General features: G+C 40.9%; 1 protein-coding gene across 2 annotated transcripts in view; it reads left to right on the top strand.

The window, feature by feature from the left end:
- nbas (NBAS subunit of NRZ tethering complex) overlaps window positions 1-19239 on the top strand; it is a 116382-nt gene that overhangs the window by 60262 nt on the left and 36881 nt on the right. For both annotated transcript variants that reach the window (XM_077552052.1, XM_077552054.1), the window contains 6 exons: window positions 766-889; window positions 4449-4525; window positions 5843-5980; window positions 11789-12012; window positions 12220-12330; window positions 17200-17453. In XM_077552052.1, coding sequence (XP_077408178.1) covers window positions 766-889; window positions 4449-4525; window positions 5843-5980; window positions 11789-12012; window positions 12220-12330; window positions 17200-17453 — 928 coding nt within the window. The remainder of the gene's footprint in view (window positions 1-765; window positions 890-4448; window positions 4526-5842; window positions 5981-11788; window positions 12013-12219; window positions 12331-17199; window positions 17454-19239) is intronic.

The raw sequence follows: 19239 nt of genomic DNA, 5'->3' as shown, positions 1-19239 counted from the left end.
AAGAGACTTTATTCCAACTTGTAACCAGATTTTTTTTGTGTGTGTGTTAAACAACCGCTGTACATAAACATACACTATCATAAACAATTAGCTGTTGCCTGCTGGGTTATACTGCGGTTGTCTACGACTGCATTTCCATTCTTTTTTTTTTTGCATTCTGGTTGCGCTTATTATTACCCCTCCTCGCCTCGAGCAACGTTCTTAAATTACAGCAAATAATGCCTGAGTGGGTTCTTGACTTGAGGCGTTTAATTAGATTTTCTTCCTCCTCCCGATGACTTCAAACAGCTCAAAAAAACAACAAAACAAAAAAAAAACAAGGAGGGGAATAAATTAATATTGATTTTGTTAAGTCATTTTAATGCCAAAAGCAATTTGGGAGTTGTCGGCGTTTGAGGAAGAAGAAGAGCAACGGCGTAACATTCAACACGACTTGACGTGTTGTGGGGGGGGGGGGGGGGGCACAAACAAAGGCGCTGCTGCGTGGAGCAAAAAGAGATAACTGTCAACAGAAGAAGTTACAGAAGTAGAAACATTGAAGGAAAATAGTAGATTGTCCTTTAATGCTGGGAAAAAGGATCAGGTAGGGCTTTTTTATTTTTTTATTTTGTAACTTTGAGACCCAAACCCTGTGGACCGGGTCCAAATAGTTGACAAATCTGGAACATTTGGAACGAATACAAATGCGTCCCAATACTTTTGTCCCAACAGCGCTTGCTTGTCTTGACCAGTTTTTTCCTCCCGGGTTTGTTTTTTTTTTTTTAGAGCCAAGACGTGTATTCATCCTGCAAGGACGTCCCCGCCGAGAACTTTGCACAAGTGCTGCTGAGGACGGGCAAACTGGCCGAGGCCAAAACGGAAGGGACCACTTTGTTTCCCGCAACAGAAGGTAAACATCATTGAAATCCTGCACTTTCCGCAAACACGCACAAGTTCGACCAAAACCTCAAATGTTGTATCGTCTTGAATTCTCCGCGGGATGTTGTTGACATTGGCGAGGACGTGGTCAAGTGTTCCCGCTTGCTTGGACGAATTGCTTCCACCAAAACAGACTTGAACGGAAAATAAACACTTTGATTGGCGTGTGAGAGTACAACAAGGTTATTATAGTTAAAGAAAACGGAATAACTCAAACGAGAATATATATTTTTTTTTTTTACATTTTCATTCATGAAATAAAATCAAAAACTAAAACTCATTTTGTTTTTATAAAACTAAAACTATTATAATGAAAACGTCCTTAGTTTTTATCTTTGTCAGTTAATATCATACGCTTATTTTAAATTTATTTACCGTCCGTTCATACAGAAAAAGGAAGGTCAAACTCTCACTTGAGAATTGTAGTTTACTAAAAAAAAATCTTGCGCCCAACAAATACTCAATACAAAAAAAAAAATACACTAAATAGAAACATAAAAAAAAAAAAAAAGAAGTAACAAACTTCATTAAAAAAAAAATTCATTAAAATTAACTGAATTCAAATAACAAAAGTCAAAATCTCAATTAAAAACTAACTATAAAGAAAAATCTCCAACTAATATAACCCTGGTATGTGCATTTTATCAGTAAATCAAGTGTCAAAATGTGGAGAGACACGTCCTTCAACAATTTGACACTTTTATGCCAATTTTGATGGGGGCAAAAAAAAAAGATTCGATTTGCGACTAGGTGGAGCGATTGTTTTCTCACTCGTAAAATCTAGTTGAATCTATCACTCTCAACATGCATTTTCATTGTTTTCATCCAGTTAGCAGATTTTTTTTTTATGGTTACACCGTGATGACATCTCATCATGTATGTATGAAGTTAAGATCTTTTTTTCATCATGGGCAGCGCAGTGTCCTAGTGGTTCGCTCATCTGCCTTCCTCACCAATTGACCTAATACCGCTTCGAAAGTGCACGAACCTCAGTGTGTCTTAAACACAGTCAACCCGTGTTTAGTTTCTTTTTTCTTTTTTATTCTCCCTTCTTTTTTTCATGAGCCGAAACGGCGCAGCCTTTAAAGTCGGGGTTATCTATTGGACGGATGTGTGTTTATCCCTCTGGTAATTCCTGTCCCGATGGAATCGCTGGCTTTCGAGAGGCGTGTAATCGGCTCATTGGGAGGTGCAGCTCATTGAAAGCCGCGGGGCCGGCGTGCCGGAGACGAGGGAGAGGGGGGGGAGTTTTGCCAAAGTGGCGCATCGCCACGCCCATCGGCTTGATGCGAGCCCGCCTGCTGCCTTTTTTTTTTCCCCTTCTTCTCGTGCCCCCCCTGCTGTTTTTTTTCTGCAGTCTTTTTTTTCCTACTTGTGGCCCGACTTTGACCTTTGACCTTAAAACTCATCTGTCCAAATAAGGTCAATCAATTTTTTTTTTCCTTCACAAATTGATATTAATCTGTTCCGTCATCATCAGTTTTTTTTTTCCTACTTGTGGCCCCACTTTGACCTTTGACCTTAAAACTCATCTGTCCAAATAAGGTCAATCGATTTTTTTTTTCTTCACAAATTGATATTAATCTGTTCCGTCATCATCAGTTTTTTTTTTTCCTACTTGTGGCCCGACTTTGACCTTTGACCTTAAAACTCATCTGTCCAAATAAGGTCAATCATTTTTTTTTTCCCTTCACAAATTGATATTAATCTGTTCCGTCATCATCAGTTTTTTTTTTTCCTACTTGTGGCCCGACTTTGACCTTTGACCTTAAAACTCATATGTCCAAATAAGGTCAATCAATTTTTTTTCCCTTCACAAATTGATATTAATCTGTTCCGTCATCATCAGTTTTTTTTCCTACTTGTGGCCCGACTTTGACCTTTGACCTTAAAACTCATATGTCCAAATAAGGTCAATCGATTTTTTTTTTCCTTCACAAATTTATATTAATCTGTTCCGTCATCATGTTTTTTTTTTTCCTACTTGTGGCCCGACTTTGACCTTTGACCTTAAAACTCATATGTCCAAATAAGGTCAATCGATTTTTTTTTCCTTCACAAATTGATATTAATCTGTTCCGTCATCATCAGTTTTTTTTTTTTTACATACATTATTAACTGATTAAAAGTTTTGAAAATGACTCAACTGTCTGTAAAACTCCGCCTCTTTCCTCACTTTGTGGGAGCCGTGCGGCATTATGTCGCCTCAAGTTTAAAAAGCTGATTTTTTTTTGGGACAATAAGTGAAAATGGTTAGGTTGGAAACGGCTGACACGATGAAAATTAACAAGACTTTTTCATCAGTCAAGTGTAGGCTCATTTGTGTGTGTGTGTGTGTGTGTGTGTGTGTGTGTGTGTGTGTGCATTGAACTGGGAATTGACGCTCTCTTCCTAATTACCGACTTTTCCACATTTTTCCTCCATCACTTTATTTTGTTTTGTCCCCCCCCCCCCCCCGTGTGATTAGCACCACCGGTTATGTTAATGACTCACTCCACTTCCCACCCACAGTGCTATTGACAATTATTGCAATTATACATCCAAACGTATACACCTACTGAAATAAATCAAGAGTGCTTCATTATGTTTTTGCGCAATCATTTTGAGTATGCAGCAAATGACCCCCCCCCCCCCTTCCCCTCCCATAATGCAATGCACAGAGGAGTCTCGAACTAATTGCACCCAGTGATGGAATTGCTTGAGGACACGATTTTTCTTCATCTTGTCATTTCAAAGTGGATTTTGCACTCTTGTGTATTCGTTCATGTTGCTACAAGTTGACAACATTTATTCCCGTTGTGTGCTCACTTCAAAAACTTAATTTATGGATATCACGTTTAGTTAGTAAAAATGTTGACGTTTGGGTTTAATAGCAGTCCAGACGTTATTTTTTTTTTTGAAAAGAATGAGCAACACTTCAATCAAACGGGTTTTGACTATTTTGACATCTTGGGTGACGTTTGACATGCCTTTGAAGTCGCACGGGGTTTGTTTGATTTTGATTCCGAGACGAGCAAACAACATGACCTCATCAGCCAGGCTTTCAATACCGACGTCCGTTATGTGCGATGATGTTTTTATAGCACTTTTGAAGCTTTTTTTTTTTAGGCTCATCACTTCTCACCTTTCGATGGTCTGCTTGTGCTGTTTGACATCGTTTCCGAGAAGAGTGAACGATTTCATCCTTCGTTTTCCTCAGATGTGCATAAGCCTAATTTGGCAATTTGGGGAAACTTTAAAAGTGCACTTTAGATAAAAGTTAGCTGGAGTACACTTATTAGGAGTGGCCATGTGCTTTTTAATCTTTGAATAAGTGAGTCCTCTTCCATGCCAGAAGCACACAAAAGCATAAAAAAAAAAGTCTGAATAGCCAAAGTCAAGGGGGAGATTTTTAATGATGCTGCTTGACTTGTTCTTTTTTTTTTTTTTTTTTTCCTACCCTTACCTACTCAAACCGTGATCTGTATTCAGCCAACATCAGGATCAGTCTCCTGTTGGTTGCTAATTCAACTCTCCATCCTCGCCTTCAGTGTTGCTGCAGCTGGCCAACGACGCTTTTCCCCGGGACGCCACGCTGGCGCTGTCCTACTTGCTGGCGCTGCCTCAGGTACGTGCACCGCCAAGTCCGGAGCACACGGACAGCTCAATTCCAGCGGAGGTTCGAACAGCTTCCGTCCGTATCTAATAGATCTTATTGATTTTTTTTTCTTTTACACGGTGGGGGAGGTGGAAAAAAAACACATTGGCGGGAGAGTCCCTGGCGTTGGTCATCTGTCAGCCGCCGCTTATCGTGTGGCACTCTTGATAACGTTGTCACATGATCGACAAATCATTATTTAATGAATATATAAGTTCTATACATTTGCCTTCAATCGTTCAGAAAAATCAGAAAAACTCATTTAGATTGCAGCCGTTTCTGGCCATAAAGTAGAGAAAATGATTTATTATTTTTTTTTTAAATATGAATGTCAATCACAACTGTGACTTTGACGTAAATATTTTTTGCTTTTGTGACACCTTGAGCTATAAAACAATAAAAACGAAACCGATAAAAACAAAACCGATAAAACGAAACCGATAAAGGCCTTTTGATGACAAACGAACCATTTTTTGTCCATCCACAATTTGGAAAGACCATATGCTTTTTTATTTTTTTTTATTTAAGATGACCTCTACTACACACATTACATTAAAACACACTTTTTAAGTAATCCTTTGTATCTGTTTTGCTGTCAAGAAATGGGAGATAATCATACATCACTTTGGAGGAACCGAAAAGAAGACGGCTGTCTTTACTGCACAATTATCTAATTAACTAATTAAAAAAAAAAGTATACAAACTGTTCTATTTTAAATATTACCATGGTCCCAAAAACGTATTAATACGTTTTTTAATGTTGGCGCATACAGAAGACTTTGATGCAGCTTCTCACCTGAAGAGGTTGCTTAAAACAATGGTAGTAAAAAAATAAATAAAAAAAACGGCCAGCAGGTGGCAGCAGAGTATAAGAGATTAGCCCGGGCCATGTTGCAACAAGCTCTTTTCCCCAGTGTTTTCAACAAGTTTGTGAATCATGATAAAACTTGGCTATATTCTAATATTAATTGCTGGAAAACGCAAACTTTTTTTTTTTTCCTGATGAAAGAAGAGACTCTAATCCTTCTTTTGGTAGGTTACATGTTTTTCTAGCAATAGAACACAATATTCAGTAGACCTTGCAAAATCCAGTAAAACAGCCGGGAGTGAAGGGGATTGCTTCAGTCAAAATGGCTGGGGAGTCAATGAGTTAAGCGGCAAAGCGTGCTTGCGTCAAGTTGATTATTTGTCTCGCCCCGTTCGAGTTAGCCGTAAAACTGACCAAAAATGTGCTAGCTTAATGCTAACAACACGTCTTAAAAATCTCCTGCATGCTTTTGCCTTCAGGTGCTGGATGCCAACCAGTGCTTCGAGCAGCAGTGCCACTCGGCCTTGTCCCTCCAGCTGGCCGCTTACTATTATTCGCTGCAGATCTACAGCCGCCTGCTGCCTTGCTTTAAGGACAAGAAGCACACACTCTACCAGGTCTGAGTTAAATTTTTTTCCCAATACTCTTGTCTGATTTTTTTTTCTCAGTAAAATTAGCAGTCAGAAATTGGATCCAGATTAAGAGTTCATCATGTAAACTCAAACTGGATCAGATGTGAACCGTAATGTCAAACCAGATTCAATCCAGGTCGCTTCCAGGTTGCTGCATATTTGCCGCAAACCCTTTTCGATGCATACAACGCCATCAAATCTCTTTTGTTGAACATCATGTGCATGCAGGGTTCGAATTTGCAAAATCCAACCCAATTGAATCCGGATTCAATCCCGATTTGGCAATAAATCATGTCTTGCAACATTTTGTTGTCTGCCAAAAACAAGCATGGATGAGGCTGAAACTTTCTCTCCTTTTGGTCCATTCCAATACTTTGTTGCAGTCGTCCATTTAGCCGTTGACAATTTTAAGACGGCTTTCGGCCGTTTGGCGCTCGAGGGACTTTTCTTACTTTGCTGGTTTGTTTTGGCCCCGACTGGCGGCTGCGGCTTCAACTCTGCTTGATGGGCTCGTGAAAACGTTTTGCGCTGAGCGATTAGCTTGACGGAAAGAGAATCATTTCAAGCGTCTCCTCCCGTGTTTTGTGTTTGGGGGGGGGGGGGGGGCCTCATTTTGTCTCCCCGTTAGTTCGCTCGCGTGAATGACTTTCTGCGTCCTCTCCGTCCCCGTCGTCTCTTTTGTTATTTGCAGGTCGTCGGCACTCCGCTCTCTTGCGACCGTTCGCTTTGTGCGCGTGCTTGTTTTGCACTCGCTGATTTCAGATAGGATGTGTTTGATATATAATTCATGTGATGACTAAAATTGTTCTAGTGGAGTCGTTGAATCCAATTCTGATCCAGATTGTGCATTTGACTGGATGGTAAAATCCCAGTTTAACATGTTAAGAAATGTGATCTGATTGGAAACCAAATTTGCAAAGGTTGCACTGTGATCTCGATCCTGATTCAATCCTAATCAGATCCGGATTGCATTTCTGGATTGAGCATTTCCTCAGACTGAAATCAAATTCAGACCCTTTAAGTCGTTGCCAAAATGGAAGTGACTTTGCCAAATTAAGTGAAATCAGAAGCTACACAGCTTTAATACGGATCGGATCTAAATTGTATTCTGGTTTATACAATGTGTGTTAAGGTGGATAATCCGTATTTGATTCATATTGCGTATTCGCCTGGAAATCACGTGAGGAAATTGCCTGCAAATCGTGTTGGATTCCAAAATGGCAAAAATGGTTCGTTTGACCAAATGAATACAGATTTGATCCATGACCGCTTTGTAATGTCCCAGTTCACTTTTTCTGAAGTCTGATCTGATTTGAAACAAATTTGCAATATGCAAAGTGATATAAAACCAAATTCAGTCCCAATCGGAACAATTCATCCATTGCTGCTATTTACGTCTCTACATCTCTCACTCTTCCTCCACTTTCGCTACCTCGTATGCATTTTTATATTTCTGTGTTTTGTTTGTGTGTGTTTGTGTCCCAGTACGCGCTAACGTTCTCGTTGAACTCTTTTCGTCTCCGTCGCACCATTTCAGAGCCGCCCCAATAAGACCCCAAACACTCGAGGCGCCGAAGTCATTTAGTTGCAAATAGCAGAATTCTCCGAGGGCCGACTCGAGGTGTTTGATTTTTTTTTTATTTGATTTTTTTTCCCGTCTTCAAAAATCAACGGCATGTTTTCATGCTACACATGAGGAGATGTCGAACCTGACGCACAATACAGCCATGCTGATTTTATGAACTGAAAAATGAGAAAATGTGTGTGTGTGTGTATATAGATATAATGGCATATGACTCTTTATTTTTTTTATTTTTGCTCATTAGATTGAGCAGGTGTACCTAATGAATTGTCCAGTGCTGTATGAAAACTGCATCGTCTCCGTTCATGTTCTTGTCGCTTATCAATTTTCATCTTGTTGGGCTCGGCAGCTGTTTTTTTTTTTTTTTTTTTTTCAAACGAGCGCTCACCTCAACATGCCGTCACGCTCTGTTGACTCGCGAAGCCTTTTGGCGCCGCCTTTTCCATCGGATCGCCACGCAAGCACAGAGCGGGCTGCTTTTTCCGATCGCAGCCCGAAGGCACGAGAGGATCCCGCGTTCGTTTCTCGCTTTCCACTTCTCAATACGGCCGCTCAAGTGCCGACTTTCGTCGTGATTCCGCCGCCGTTGGCGTGACCTCGACGTGGCGTTAGCGATGCTTAAGTCGCTCCTCATCAATCGCGTGCCGCGAGAAGAGAACTTTCCTCACCCGGGCATTTATCCTTCTCGCGCTGACTATTGATCAGCAGGACTAATGGGATGCGGGTGCGGGAATACCGTCACGCAAATAAATCACCCTGAAACCTCGGGGGTCGTTCACGTCTGCCTTGCGTCCTTCTTTATTGAAGCTGTGGTAAATGTAAACGTAACAAAACTAACCCAAGGGTGGAGATCAGTCGGATTCAGTCATTTTCAACTTTTGCTCATTTTTACTGTGGATATATTAAAAGTCTACACACCCCCTTTTAAGGCCAGGTTGTTGTGATATATACAAATATGACCAAGGTAAATCACTTCAAAAAGTTTTAATCAGTCGGATTCAGTCATTTTCAACTTTTGCTCATATATGCTGTGGATATATTAAAAGTCTACACACCCCCTTTTAAGGCCAGGCTGTTGTGATATATACAAATATGACCGAGGTAAATCACTTCAAAAAGTTTTAATCAGTTGGATTCAGTCATTTTCAACTTTTGCTCATATATACTGTGGATATATTAAAAGTCTACACACCCCCTTTTAAGGCCAGGCTGTTGTGATATATACAAATATGACCGAGGTAAATCACTTCAAAAAGTTTTAATCAGTCGGATTCAGTCATTTTCAACTTTTGCTCATATATACTGTGGATATATTAAAAGTCTGCACACCCCCTTTTAAGGCCAGGTTGTTGCGATGTATACAAATATGACCAAGGTAAATCACTTCAAAAAGTTTTACAACATTGTGACCTATAACCTGTAGAAATGTTAAAAAAAAGAAAAAGAAAAAAAATATTCAAACCCAGAACCTTGTGTGAGGCAGATGTGTTAACCACTAGGCCACTGTGCCATCTGTTGTTGTTGTTAAGTCTAAAAGTTTTTCTCCCTTCAGAGAGTTTACACCGGATATTAGAATTCCATCCGGGAACAAAGATTAACGCATTAGCCCAATAGCGAGCAGATTGATTGAAACGAGCCGTTTGTTTACATTTGGCATCGACTTTGCGAGCGCCGCGCCACTGGGCCGAGCCGCCATTGTTGGAGCCGCCGTGCTATTAAATCGGCATTATGGGAAAAGCACTACAACCCCAATGACTGCCGAGATTTTACAAACGATGTCCCTCCCCTCTCGCAACAAAGAATTTTAGTAGGCCGGAAGGAACAGTAAATCAATTAGTCTCGAAAATAAAAAAAGTTTCATTTGATCACTTGTTTTTATTTTGGTCGGGGAAGTGGGGGGGCTTTTGATTGGTCACCCGCAAACTGTCTTGGGATTCTCCAACTTGCTCCCTATTTATGCGCAGCTATTGTTTTTACACTATTAGCGCTAATGACTGCTAACTATGACATGACTACGACTCATTAAAATCGTTACGAGCTGGCTCGCTCCCCGGAGAGCGCAACCGCGCAACCGCGCAACCGCGCCGTCCTGCGTACACAAAAGAGGCGCACGCACGTGCTTGCCGCAGGATTTAAACTCATTGGTCGCCCCCCAGGTTCTCCCACGTTGGATTTCGAGTAAACAATCGGAGCAAATTGTTAAGGCCTGCCGTGCACCGGGGGTGACTCGGCCCAAAATGTTGTCTCTTGCTGTGGCGCCTGAATCACGGCTGCCGTTACCGGGCTCGGTCCATTTGGGCGTTTTTTTTTCCCCGGCGAGCGAGGCGCCCCTATTGAATTGCTCTCAGCCGCCACACTTGATGTGTTCCTCGCTGCCAAATTGAAGAAGCGAGCCCCTACACAAGCGTCCGTTGGCTCGGTCCGTGTCTCGGCTTTCGTAGAAGCCATTTTGAGGCCAAAAGGAAAAAGGAAAATAGCCTCATTAGTTTTGCACTGAAAGGCAACGGGAAAGCGCGGGGAACTTGTCGGGTGCAACGCGTGACGATGATAAGACTCCGGGGCATTTAGTCCACAAATCGTTTATGCACACTTTCTCCACTGCCACTTCTCGCACCTAATTTCCTTTTGTCTTTAAAACGACAGCGTTTACTCTTTTATGCCGCATGGCCTCCAAAAAACAAAAGTGCAAAATAACATTACATGCTGTGTAAAAAAACAAACAAAAAAAAACTTGTCTTCACTTAACATAGCAAATCCAATCCTACAGAAGCAATATAACATAACCATATAACTAGTGTAATCACAATTACAGTAAATAGTTGTATAAACAAAAATACTTCTAAGACAAATATTTAACAATTAAATGAAAAACAGTCCATTACGGTGTCAGCTGAGAATGTGGACTAGTTTGTTTTGCATACTGACAAACCAAGTTGCCCCCGTTTTTCTCGATTTGACATTTTTCTAGAGTGGACCTAGTATTGAGACTTGTGGAACACCGCTAGTTTAATACTATAATGTAGACAATTTCCGTTACTACACTCTAAAAAGAATGTAATAAATTGTTGAACCAATTTAAGACTAAAAAGAAAATTGTTGACCAGCTTAAAGCAATAATTTAATGTAATTTAAAAATTTCATAAATAAATAATAAATATAATACAGTAATATATTGTATAAATCATATATGTATTATATATATATCATATAATATACAGAATATAACCTATATAAATCAATAATATATATTCTGTATATATATAATCAATAATACATGTGTATATAATATAATAAATAATCAAAATAATAAATAAACAAATAAAATAATAATTTTGAATAATTTAAAGCATAATTATGAGGCCATTAAGTTTAATTAATTGAGCTCATTAAACTTAATATAATAATTTTGGATTAACATAATTGAACCGTGTTTGTCCCGGACCATCCTAAGAAAATATATCCTGTCCTTTTTTTGTCCTGTTCCCATTCAAATTACTCCAATTTTAGAGGTCAGCTACACACACACACACACACACACACACACACACACACACACACACACACACACACACAAGAACATCAGTCGTCGTTTTTTTTCCCCTCCTACTGGATAATCCCGCTGCAGTCTGCTCCCGTAAACTTTTCATCCCGTCTCGTTCCAATCCTGCGATTGAAGGTCAAATTGACTCCCATCCCAAAATGTCAGCCTCAAGCGTGCACTGTAAAAATATGTGCTTTCCAAAGTCATGTCACAACAGTCACCATTTCTGTTAAAAAAAATATAAATCTGGTGGCATCCCGCAAGGTTCACTGCTCAATCCACACATTTTTATGGCGTACTCTATTGGAATTTTTAAAAAAAAATTTTTTACAAAATAATTATATATATATATATATATATATATATATATATATATATATATATATATATATATATATATATATATATATATATATATATTAGTGGTGCTACACAAGTCTCAATATTAGATATGAGATATTATTCATTATCTTGTGATGAAGAATTTGAGGTTTGACTTCAAAGCAGTATTTTACATAAAAAAGTTGTCCTATTTTTAGCCTCACTTGCTAATTTCCTCCCAGACTAACTCGCACTCGACGGCCATCCTGAGAATAAAACGGCGTTAATTAGCAGCCTGCGCCGACATGTCCGTATGACTCCCTCCTCTCCCTCCTCCTCCCGCCGTCAGGCCGACCCCAAGGAGCTGATCCGACTGGTCACCCGGCACGTGTCGGCGTACTCGGGCTGGCCCCGGGACCTGCAGGAGCTGATCACGCAGCTGCACGCCTACAACGAGCGGCTGAGCGACTTCACGCAGGCGCAGGTGCTGCAGGGACTGGGCCGCGGCGTGGACGTGCAGCGCTTCAGCTCCGACCCCGAGTACAAGAAAGAGACCATCCTGGGTCTGGCCGAGTGAGTCCCAACGCAACGCGGCAGACGCGGACAAAAAACGGATTTGGAGAACTCGTTTCGGAAAGTTTGACTGAAAGCGAGTGGTGGCAAATCGAGGAACGCCGTCAGTCCTGGTTTTCCCATGTCGACGTTTGCTTTGAGATTCGTGCGTGCGTGTTATGCGGCGCTAGTGAGTGATCATTATTTTCCCTTCCTGCGGGATTTTAGGACCCTGGATGACACCGTGTACGGCATCTCGGTGTCGCTGGCTAAGCGCTACCGTGTTTCTCTGTGGGAGGTCCACATGACTCATCTGGAGTTCCTCTTCACAGACAGCGGGTACGCGCACACACACACACACACACACACACACACACACACACACACACACACACACACACACGCGGTGCATTTTTCTTTTCATCTCATGTGAACTGCCTGCAAATTGTCTCCGTTCCACAGCATCCGAACGCCGTCACCCGACTTGCCCCTAATGTACTGTACGCACGCAGCCACATTATTAGGCACGCCACGCCGCCACCATCTCGGCAGAAATATAAACGCAGCACTTTTGTTTTTGCTGCCATTTTTTTACGAGATGAACTCAAAACTCCTTCCGCGTACACAATATGAGCATTTCTCTCAAATAGTGTTCGCAAACCAGTTCAAATCTGTGATAGTGAGCACTTCTCCTTTGCCGAGATGATCCATCCCACTTCACAGGTGTGGCAGATCAAGAAGCTGATATTGGCTGGGTATCGGTTCGATTGAGATTTTTCCCCGATTCGATTCACTTCGTTTCAATCCAATAGTGATTCATTGTGGAACATCGACATTTTTTCTCAAATGTGAAATTTGAACATGTGTTATTATCACTCAAGTGTGTTACACAAACATTGACGTCATCAAGGACGAGTTGAAAATATTTTCGTAATTCTAATTCAATAATTGTAAATATTAATTAAAAAGATCTGAATGGTCAAAAAGTGCATTCAATCGGGTCTTTCATAAATGTAAGAAAATACTTCAATTCATGTGAACAGCAATTTCAAGAAAACTAACGGAAAAATTGTGGCCTATAAAATTCCATTTTTTTAAAAAATTTATAGAAAAATAGTATATTAAAATAATCGATTCATGGTTTTATGAATCAATATCGGGCTTGAAAAGGAAAATGGATTCAATAATTATTATTAGATTTTTTTTTTTTAACCTCAGCCCTATTAGACCCCATAATTAGTGCACAGGTGTGCCTTAGACTGCCCCCAATAAATGGCCACTCTCAAAGGTGCCGTTTCAGAATCTGGGTCTGGGGACTCCGAAAAACCCAGAACCAAACAAAACTGCACCTTTCAAAGTGACCTTCCATTATGGTCAGTCTGAGGCACACCTGTGCACTAACCATGGTACCTAATCAACATCTGGATGTGGCACACCTGTGAGGGAGGGACGGATTATCTCGGCACACATTTAGACTTGCTTGTGAATCTTTGCGTTCGTCTCATGAAAAAAATGGGAGCAAAAACAAAAGTGTTGCTTTTATATTTTTTGGGAGTACATATTCCGGAATACACCGAATTGCCTTGGTGGAGGTACTCGTTGCCGGCGGAGTCATGTGGTGAGCAATTATGCACACACCGGGTGGGACTCATTCATTCGTCTCAAGGGTCTTATTTGTATCATTTCTTAAAGGAGTCAATACAAGCTTTTGTTGATGTATTTCCTGTATTTATTTTACAACTCATTGTATTATGTATACAACGTGCGCATGCGTGTGCATGTGTTTGAGCGTGTGCGTGCGCATCAGTGATAAATTTCCCCCCGTCGCGCTCAGGATGTAAGAAAATGCTTTATGGATTCTATTTCCTGATAAATTGCAGCGGATTGTGTGTGCGCGCGCGTGTGCGTTTATGGACAAATGCATGCGCATCCGTCCATGCGTTTGCGTCTTTTGGGCATGTGCGGCGGCGGAAATTGATTGAATGCACGGCTGAGTGCTGTTGACGTTGTAAATGGAGCAGGTGGAGGCCAAAGGTGAATTCCAGGAGGGACTTTTTGCTCGGTCTCGTAGAGTAGAAAGCGCAGCAAAGATGGATTCAATCAGCGGACCCCGACCAGCGCTGGTCCGAGGGACGTTTGCTGCGGGGGGGCCACGCGGTGACAAAATAAGAATAATAATTCGTCCCAGTGGAGCGTATGTGTCATATGAAGGAAGCATAACTTCCTTGGCGGAGGTAACACTCGCCAAGAAGCCGGATTGTGACTTGCCAACCAATTAGCCAGCCAAGATCAGGCGAATATTCAGGCCACGTCGCTTTGCACAATAATGCCACGGCGACCAATCCTCCGCGCATCCCACTTCCACTTTCATTTGCGAACGTTTTGATTAGCGCGCCCAGACTTGTTTGCTTGTGGGACGAATCGCATTAGCGGCAGATTGAATCCACTCGGCCGGATTCAGTCGAGACAACTCCGCCGATTTAGTCGCTTTGGCCACTTTTGAAAGCGACCAAACGGTGGACGGGAGACGCCACCGCAAGTGCGCCGTCCATCACTGAAAGAAAATGTAGCTACTGTGAGTGTGCTTGACTTTGACAAGTCTATCAAATTGAATGTTGCTATCATAAGTAGACCCACAAAAAAAGTCTCTAGTCATGCCAGAAAAGACACAGGAAGTGGACAATGTTAGGTCGTTTTGACATTTTTTAGTGGACATTTAAAAAAGAAAAGTACCCCTTTAGGCACTTTCTTTTTTTTCTGGAGAGGTCAGTATTGTTCATTCGGTAATTTTACCGATTTGACATGTCATCATCATTGCTCTCTTTTTTTTTTTTTGTATGTGGGTGAGTATGCGTGAGTGTGTGTGTATTCATTAGTTCACCTAAAACCGATTAAAAAATCCCGTACCGTTCACCTAAACCGAACACTTCCAGCCAGAGTCGGGAGGCCGTTAGGAGACCCGAGGAAGGACCAAAGAAAAGCAACATGAATATTGCTTGCGTTGTCTCTCTTAAGTAGACCCACAAAAAAAGTCTCCGGAACCCATGCCCTAAAAGTTACAGGAACACTACCATTTCAGAATCATTTTTGCCAGTTTCAAGGATCAGTTCTGAAGAATTTAGCCCCTGTTGCCAGTTTTACTTGAAATTTGGTGGGGATGTCTAAAATGAAAAAAAAACTATTTTGACAAATTTTGCCCCTTTCCAGAGGTCCTTAAAAAAAATAGAAATTCATCCCGCACAGACAGTTTCACTTAGCAACATGAAAATTGGTTACATTGTCTATCTTGAGTAGACCCACAAAAAAAGTCTCCAGAACCCATGCCCTAAAACATACAGGAACACTACCATGTAGGTTCAAAGTGGCTATTTCAGAATCATTTTTGCCAGTTTCAAGGATCAGTTCTGAAGAATTTAGCCCCCGTTGCCAGTTTTACTTGAAATTTGGTGGGGATGTCTATCATGAAAAAAAAACTATTTTGACAAATTTTGCCCCTTTCTAGAAGGCCTTAAAAAGATAAAAAATTCATCCCGCACAGACAGTTTCACTTAGCAACATGAAAATTGGTTACATTGTCTATCTTGAGTAGACCCACAAAAAAAGTCTCCGGAACCCATGCCCTAAAAGATACAGGAACACTACCATTTAGGTTCAAAGTGGCTATTTTAGAATCATTTTGGCAGTTTCCAAGGATAAGTTCTGGAGAACTGAGCCCCTGTTGCCAGTTTTACATGAAATTTGGTGGGGATGTCTATCATGAAAAAACAATTTTGACTCATTATACCCATTTCCGGAGATCCTTAAAAAATAAAGATTCAGTCCGCACAGACAGTTTCACTTAGCAACATGAAAATTTGTTACATCGTCTATCTTGAGTTTGACCCACAAAAATGTCTCAAGAACGCATCTATGAAAAAAAACACAGGAAGTCAGCATCTTTGATTCATTTTGGACTTTTCTCAGAGATCCACCAAAAAAATATTCAGCTCACAAAATCAATTTCGGTAGAAGTACAGTAGAAGTCAATAGAAGTCCATTTCAGTAGACCCACAAAAAAAAAGTCTCTTGAAGCCAAAGCTAATTTGGTTTCAAGCAGCCAGTTTGGACTCATTTTGTCCCTTTCCAGAGGTCTTTCGTATAAAACTAGTCATTTAGCGATATCAAAATTGAAGCACATGTCTATCATGAGTTGACCCACAAAAATTCTCAAGAGCCCATCCCTGAAAAAGACACAGGAATCCTGCCATTTTGCTTTGAAGCAGCCATTTTACAGTCATTTTAGCATTTCCAGGGTTCATTCAAAGAAAATTCAGCCCCTGAAGCCAATTTGATTTTGTACCATCAAATTTGGTAAATACAGTATGTGTGTGTCAGGAGTAGTCCCACAAAAAAAGTCTGTAGAAGCCATGCCGGAAAAGGCAGAGGAAGTCGACCATTTTGGTTTGAAGTGGGACCGTATTAGGTCATCTTGGTGTTTTTGCCCCCCCCAAAAAAAAAACGTTTCAATCAACAACATGAAATTTGGTAGGCATGACTATCATGGGCAGACCCACAAAAAAGTACACTCTTAAAAACAGTTGGGTCAAAAGTAACCCAATCATGGATCAAAAATGGACCGATCCGCTTTATGGGTCAATTTGACCCAACTTTCTGGCTTGTTTTATACAAAATGACCCAAATTTTGTACCTCAGTAAAGGATCTGACAATATTTATGATATTATACTATATTTTAATGATATTTAGACAATATTTATAAGTTGTTTGACCCAAGTAGAGGGTCGGTCCATTTTTGAGCATATCAAGAAGCCTTCGTTGCCTGAGAAGACAAAGTCTTTCATTCCTTGTCACAAAAGTTAACTCTTTGACTGCCAGACGTTTTCAGAAAAGGGATGCCGTGGGGAGCCAGCCGATTTAAGCATTTTTGAGTGATCTTTCAAGGTCCACAGAAAATGTTGTGTTTGGACTATGGAAACACACATACTACCAAATGAAAGATTGGACTCTCATCTTTCATCAGAAAAAAATAGTTTGTTTCTACCTTATTCCGTTTTTCAGTAATCAACAATAGAAAATGGTTAGTTTCACCTGTTTTGAAAAAAAAAAAACGTCTTTTAACGTCTTTGGCACTCCTCCCTAGGATTTTACTAAACGTTATTTACCGTTTTTGGCAGTCAAAGATGTCGTTGATGTCCCGATTTTGTCCTCAGTCTGTCCACCAAGAACATCGAATCCCGCAGCGAGTCGCTCGGCCTGTTCGCCACGCTGAAGAGCGACCCGCGGGCCTTCTACGGCCACATGAGCAAGTACGTGCTTCCCAGCGTGGAGGGCGGCGACCTGGGCCGGCTTCTCTACTACTACGCCCTGCTGGACGCCGCCGGCTGCCGGCCGCACATGCCCGCCGCCGCCATCGCACCCGACAGCCACGTCAAGCTGCTCAAGAAGCTTCGCGCGGTGGCCAACGGTGAGTTTTCAATTTGAGGAATAATCGGTGATTAAGGGGGTGGGGAAAATGATGACATCATTGAGGGTCAGAGGATCAGGACGGATTTGAAATGTGATTGGTCGAAGAGTATAGACGCATCCATCAGTGACCTCTCCAAGGTCGTTTGCGAGCAGGTTTGGTTTTGTCGGCGAGTTTGCCGTTGAAGGGCCGGAGATGTGGCGACTCATCTCCGAGGACGTTGGCGAAAGGTCAGCCGGGTGTTCGCGCCTCACTGGCGCCGTCTGCTCCGCGATGACGCCGCAGCTTTCCACACATGCTTGCCGGCTCGCGCGCACGCGCACGGCTTTGCGAGGGTGTTTTTTTTTTTTTTTTTTTTTTTTTCGTCTCATAAATGTCACACAGTTAGTTTGTTAGTTGAAGTGGGTTTGTTTTTAATGTTGTAGTTCACTAATTATTTAAAAAAAAAAAAAGTGTTTTCAATTTTTTTCATTGATTAATTCTTGTTTAAACTTTTATTGATCATTAGTTTTTTGTTGTTTAAATTTTCATGTTTTTAGTATTTTAATTCTCAAAAATTTGTCTTAATGTTCACATCTTTAATTTTTTTTTAATTTATTAATTTATTTTTTTAAATTTTTCCTGTTTACATTCTAATTACTATTCTTGTAATTATTCCATTATCTTATATCATCTCATATCTAAAGCATTTGTAACCGATTTTAAAGCTAGCACATTTTTTTTTTATCATTCAGCAACTGAACACTCTAAAAACAGTTGGGTCAAAAGTAACCCAATTATAGATCAAAACTGGACCGATCCACTTTATGGGTCAATTTGACCCAACTCTCTGGGTTGTTTTATAAAAAAATGACCAATTTTTTTGGGGGACCCGAGTAAAGGATCTGACCAATATTTAGGAGTTGTTTGACACTAAAAGTTGTGTCAAATTGTTTTTAGAGTGAACATAATTGCTGTAATTATTTTTCCCGGTAACGTCACACACTTGATCGGTCGCTTGTTGCTAGGCGGAATTCGTCACCCTCGCGCATCAAACTTCCCCCCACCTGCTGTCATTAAAAATGCATGTACGGCCGAGCTAATGCGTTTGAATTGTGGGCCGACGGGCACAGACGGAGAGGAAGGAAGTCTTCTGTATTAAGTGTAAAATAAGAGACTGTATGGGATTACAAGGAAGCTCACATTCTCCCCCATCTGTGTGCGCAATTTTGCTCACAGTATGATACAGACGAGCAGTTGAGTGCGCGAGTGGGCGGGGGGAGTGAATGTCGGTATGAGTGCAAGCTCCTTTCTCTCCTCTCCTTCGTCTTCTTTGCAGCTCGAGTGTCTGTCTGAGCCCGTCTGGGATTGCACGCGTGTGCGCGTTGCGACTTGTGTGTATCACGGTTTGATACGCGCATCTGCATCCCACAGGCGGGCCCCACTGTTGAATATTTTAAGCTTCCACACTAATGTGTCTGTCTGCTTTACAACACGCGTGACGCAAAGCAACAATAGCAGCCGCGTGCATATTTTGTATTGGTTTTATGAATAAGGCTTGAAAATGTAAATTCATATACATTTTTAACTTTTTTTTTTTTGTATGCGTGATTAACTCATTCACTGCCATTGACGGGTATATACGTCATAAATTAATTTGAACAGGGATGTGATTTTTCCGCTAATTCGCGGAATTCCGCTTTTTTTACCCCCCCCCCAAAAAAAAAAAATTCAGATTTTTTTTTTTTAATTTTTTTTTTATTTATTTATTTATTTATTATTTTTTTGTAGTTCATTGTGTATGCAC

Source organism: Vanacampus margaritifer, chromosome 19, assembly GCF_051991255.1.
Source record: "Vanacampus margaritifer isolate UIUO_Vmar chromosome 19, RoL_Vmar_1.0, whole genome shotgun sequence".
Taxonomy (NCBI): domain Eukaryota; kingdom Metazoa; phylum Chordata; class Actinopteri; order Syngnathiformes; family Syngnathidae; genus Vanacampus; species Vanacampus margaritifer.
The sequence above is the reverse complement of the archived record's forward strand: the minus strand, read 5'-3'. Positions and strand labels throughout refer to the sequence as shown.